General features: G+C 47.2%; 1 protein-coding gene across 1 annotated transcript in view; it reads left to right on the top strand.

Annotated features, from left to right (window-relative positions):
• Positions 1-917: 917 nt before the first annotated feature.
• The window catches only part of T265_03364 (hypothetical protein), a gene marked incomplete at both ends in the record, with an annotated part of 28,300 nt that continues 24,685 nt past the window's right edge, over positions 918-4,532 (top strand). The window contains one exon of the mRNA XM_009167825.1: positions 918-979. Within this exon, the coding sequence (XP_009166089.1) occupies positions 959-979 (21 nt within the window). The remainder of the gene's footprint in view (positions 980-4,532) is intronic.

Here is a 4,532-nt window from a genome sequence, read left to right as displayed (position 1 = left end):
GGTCCAGGTCAGCAAATAAACAATAATCCAATTATGCTTGTCCAGGGGACTTCTCCTGAACAGTTCTGGGAGAATTGGGTTTCGTCCGTATATCGGTATAATCAGATGAACTAGAAATCCAGAATTCAGCGAAGCGTAACAACCAGCACGTATGTATTCGAATTGGCGAATATATATGGCATATGGAATATTAAAACAAGAGAATAATGAATAGAGCAACGAATAGAGTATCAGTCATGTTCATCACAAGTTCCCACATAAAATAGATTCCGAAGATAGTCTGAAATGTTTTGATAACAGAGTTAGCACACGAGACTCGCGAATGAACGCTGAAAGCGCGAGCGAAATCAGAAGAGAGAGTTGAAACACGGGGCCACGCCTGTATTTCGTGAAATTGTACAAGTGCGCGTTTTTGCAGTTTTTCGTATTCAGACAAAAAACGATTATGCAATTGATGAAATACATAGTGTTATAATGGAAGTAAAACAAAGGTACGAAACGCCACAATGCGAATCCTCGCGCTGGCATGCATATTGCCCCGCGCTGAGAACATAAAGAGCAGTGCTACACCCTTTTTTCACTTGTACCTTTCAGGTGATTGATAGCCTCTGACCGACAAGAACAAAAGCAACCCGGAACCTTGGGCAAGAGCCTCGATCCTGTGCATCTATCCGTGAATCCGTGACGTCCTTGCGTAGGCCAGAAGAATTTTAGCAAAACTGAGACCGCCTAGGGAGATTTTAGGGTTTTGAATAAATATCATCTAAGGCTACAATGTTCCGCAAATTTTCCTTCTTCAAACTATTGCCTGAGAAAGTTTGGGTGCGTGAGGTCGGTGGTCAAATCAGCCAATCATACATCGGGAGCCTGTGCGAGTCGTGTTCCCACTAGTACCCATTTGCCACTGGCCGCCCACCGTGGTTGCATCGACCTCGAAATAGGATGACCGCTGGTTGACATGTACGCAAGGCGTGTTGTGGTGGGTCTCCTCCTGACTGGTTATGTCGTTTGTTCGATACCGCTGTTACGGTTACTTGTCGGTGGTTTTTTAGCATACTTCCTCTGTTTTTGTGTGGTGACTTCTGTCGGTCAGTCGGTCATTTTAGAACACGGTGAGTAGCACGATGTGAGCGCTGTAGTGGTCTGGCTACCCAATAAGTTTCTTTACCAGGAATGTGTGGCGAAGGAATAAAAAGAATAGCGCCAGATTGGGTATACGATAACAAAGAGGTCAGATGGAACAGACTCACAAATAATTGTTCTCTTTAAAATAGTTCGTCGTTGGCCCAGGTCAGCAAATAAACAGTAATCCAATTATGTTGGTCCAGGGGTCTGCTTCTGAACATTTCCCACATATAATAGATTCCGAAGGTGGTCTGAAATGTTTTGGTATCAGAGTTAGTACATGAGACTCACGAATGACCGCTGCAATCGCGAGCAAAATCAGAAGAGGGAGTCGAAGCGCGTGACCTCGTTTGTGAATTTTCGTACAAGGGCGCGTTTTTTTAGTTTTTCGTATTCAAATAAAAAACGATTATGCAATTGACGAAATACGTAGTGTTACGATGAGAGCAAAATAAAGGTACAAAACACCACAGCGTCTCCGCTTCCTGTTTGACAAGCAGGGGTTGTTTCTTGCTTCGAGTTGAGTTGCCGCTGCGACCGGAAGGAATCTGTTTTCGGGCCTCCAGCAAACTAGTGGTCCTATCGGAGATCTGATTGTCGGAAGGCTGTGGCAGGGCTGTGGTGCAGACAGAACTCCAGTCACCAAGTATAAACCTTATTTCTCGCTCCACTGAATTTTTTGTATCCTATATCGGTCAGTAGGCAAGCGTTGAGGAAACATGTTCAGATGCATTTGTTTAGTTTTTGAGCCCATGCGCTTCTCAGTGACCAAGCTGTGTATGCCTGTTTTTCGTGGACTTGAAAAGCGTGATTAAAGGCAGCAATCCGGTGATCGAACGATTTCCGCTGCTCCGGAATAGTTACTGCAAAGGAACAGTCTGTGGTCAGCACATGCTGTAGAGGGCGCACTCGCTTGTTCGTGTGTCTCGTGTCCACTCCGAGACGACCGTGTAATTGGGTCTCGTCATTTCGAACGCTAACTACCTAGGTGTTCTTGTCGCCAGCCTCTGCAACCATGTCAGATCGCTTGGCCCTTTGCAATAGAGCACCTTAGTAGATTCGGAATTGACAACACGCCAGTCACATGCTAGCACCTAACAGTTGTACAACTATGAAGGAAGCCAGATTAGGTCAAGCAGTTACTTGGTGGCCGGGTATGAAGTTCATTATCAGTAAAATTGACTGCGTTGATCACTGCCCTCTCTTTGCATGGGGACTCCAAGGCGGCACATATGAAAGATTATAAACAGTTGGATATGGCCTAGTCGCACACTCAGTGGGGTGCACAAATTCCTCCGATCTCCGTGAAAAGTTTGCTGCCACTCGTGGATACACGCGTCAGTTATATCAGCTACTGCGTCCGATTTGTAGCTGCCACCTTGATATGTTGGTCAAGCTTGAGTGTTGCAGCAATCCCGCAGACATTGGCCGGAACTTCGTCCTACAAGGCGCGACCGTTGCAAGAAAACCAAAGAGAAGCAGTCAGACCAAGAGAAGCGATGGGTTGGTGGTTGTGCACAACCCGGTATATCCAGCTGCAGCGACCTTTGCAGTACCAGATTCGTGCACGCGTAGACTGAAAGGCAGTGAGGGGGCAGTCATTTCAATTGCATTACTTGCGTCCTGTATCCTTGTTTCTAAAAAATAGCATGCATCGATGCAGAGGGAATCCAGCGTTCGAGAAAGGCCATGTGTTGTCTCTATTGCTCCGGTATGCGTACATTAGAGGCAGCTAAGCAGACCCACTTTCGGGGCTTGAAAACAGATTTCGAAGTGTTCGGGTTTGTCGCCGAAGGCGGACGTACAGAAACTGCAGCTGAGTGTGATATACGGTGAATAATGCCGTCAGTCCTCGCGCTGGGACCCGCGGAAACAGTATTCAAACTTGGGTGGAGTAAGTTAGAAAAGAAGAAACCCGACAGTGTAAGAAAGGAGGCGTAAGCAACAGCATGTTTTCGTTAGCTCGCCCTACCGTATACAGCAAGTAAGGTGACACGGTTGCTAATAAAACGCGACGGCAAATGTGGTACAGGTTTATTTGTATGCATGCAATTCATGATTGTGCGTGGGTTGGGATACTGTCAGGACACCCACACCTAGAAAGGAGAACGATTACGGTCCTGAATCAAGGCCTTTGCTTCGAAAGCCAGACCGCAAGGTAGCGGTGTTTGGCGAGAAATGTAAGCGCCTTACCATTTTTATAGAACAAGTCGCTACACAGGGCCAGGAGACTGTTGGTCAGACCTCTGATGATTGACCAAATTGGTATGGGAGACTCTGTGTGTTGCATGAACACCACCCAGTGTGGCTGAAAAAATCATGGAGGTATACATACCGTCACACCACGGTATGGTCCAATCTCCGCTCACCGGGCACCCCCTGCCCGTCCATCGAATGATGCATAGCGATCAACCCATTTGCAAGTCCCCTGGCCATCGCTTCATGTCTAAACCTTAGACCGGAAAAATAAACCGGAATAATCACCTACTAACCTCAAAAGATCTGATACTTGCTGCAGCATTCAAGGTCCGCACTTCATTTCGGATTGGGTAACAGGCATCTTTTGCTAAAACCTTACTTCCTCCTTGTCGATGTATGTTGTCTCCAAGGCAGGCTGGAAGTTGCCGCCTAGGTCCTTCACCTCAAGCCGCTTACGATAGGTCCAAATATACCACATTTCACTCTTCGGGTATCTGGTGATCCTGACGCACTGGCTTGTGATATCTACGGTATGGTAGTTGCACTCAACCCCAAGGCCGAAAGCGATTCACTGGACTAGGTCCCAGTAAACAGTCGTCTTTGCGCCGTGTGATTATCTGGCTCAATTAAGATCAATGCAGCTTGATGCAGTAAACGGTGTTTATTTGTCCTATCAATATATTCGCCGACAAACTGTAGTTCTGAGACTAAGAAGCACGGGTTTTATCGAGATCTGTCGCGACTGCTTTCGTCAGCAGGAACAACGGATGTAGTAATGCTCGAGGGTGATGAGTTCCCAAATTTGACGACCAAGCTCGAAAGAAGCACAACTAGGTAGTAGGTATGGAGTGGATGCTCAACTTACGGATACTAGAAGCAACTACATTCAGCTGTGTGCTGATCATCGTCTGTTCCTGCCCAGTACGAAATTCCGGCACAAACGCTCACGTTACTTGGAGGCTACCAAGCACAAGACATTCATGGACTCAACTGGACTACACGGCCATCAAAGGGGCAGGGTGGTCCAAGTGTTTAGTGCACGAATTTACTAACCGGAAGGTAGGTCGTTCGAACCCAACCTCTGCCTCTCGGCTTCTCCTGTCTAGGCTTGGGCAAACTAGCAGTATCCCAGCCCTCGTGCAACCTTCGGGTGGCATGGCAGTTGGGCACCGCAAGGGTGCTACAGCTGAATGCTTTATCTCTGAGCG

The sequence above is a fragment of the Opisthorchis viverrini genome (genome assembly GCF_000715545.1).
Source record: "Opisthorchis viverrini unplaced genomic scaffold opera_v5_46, whole genome shotgun sequence".
Lineage (NCBI taxonomy): Eukaryota > Metazoa > Platyhelminthes > Trematoda > Opisthorchiida > Opisthorchiidae > Opisthorchis > Opisthorchis viverrini.
The sequence above is the reverse complement of the archived record's forward strand: the minus strand, read 5'-3'. Positions and strand labels throughout refer to the sequence as shown.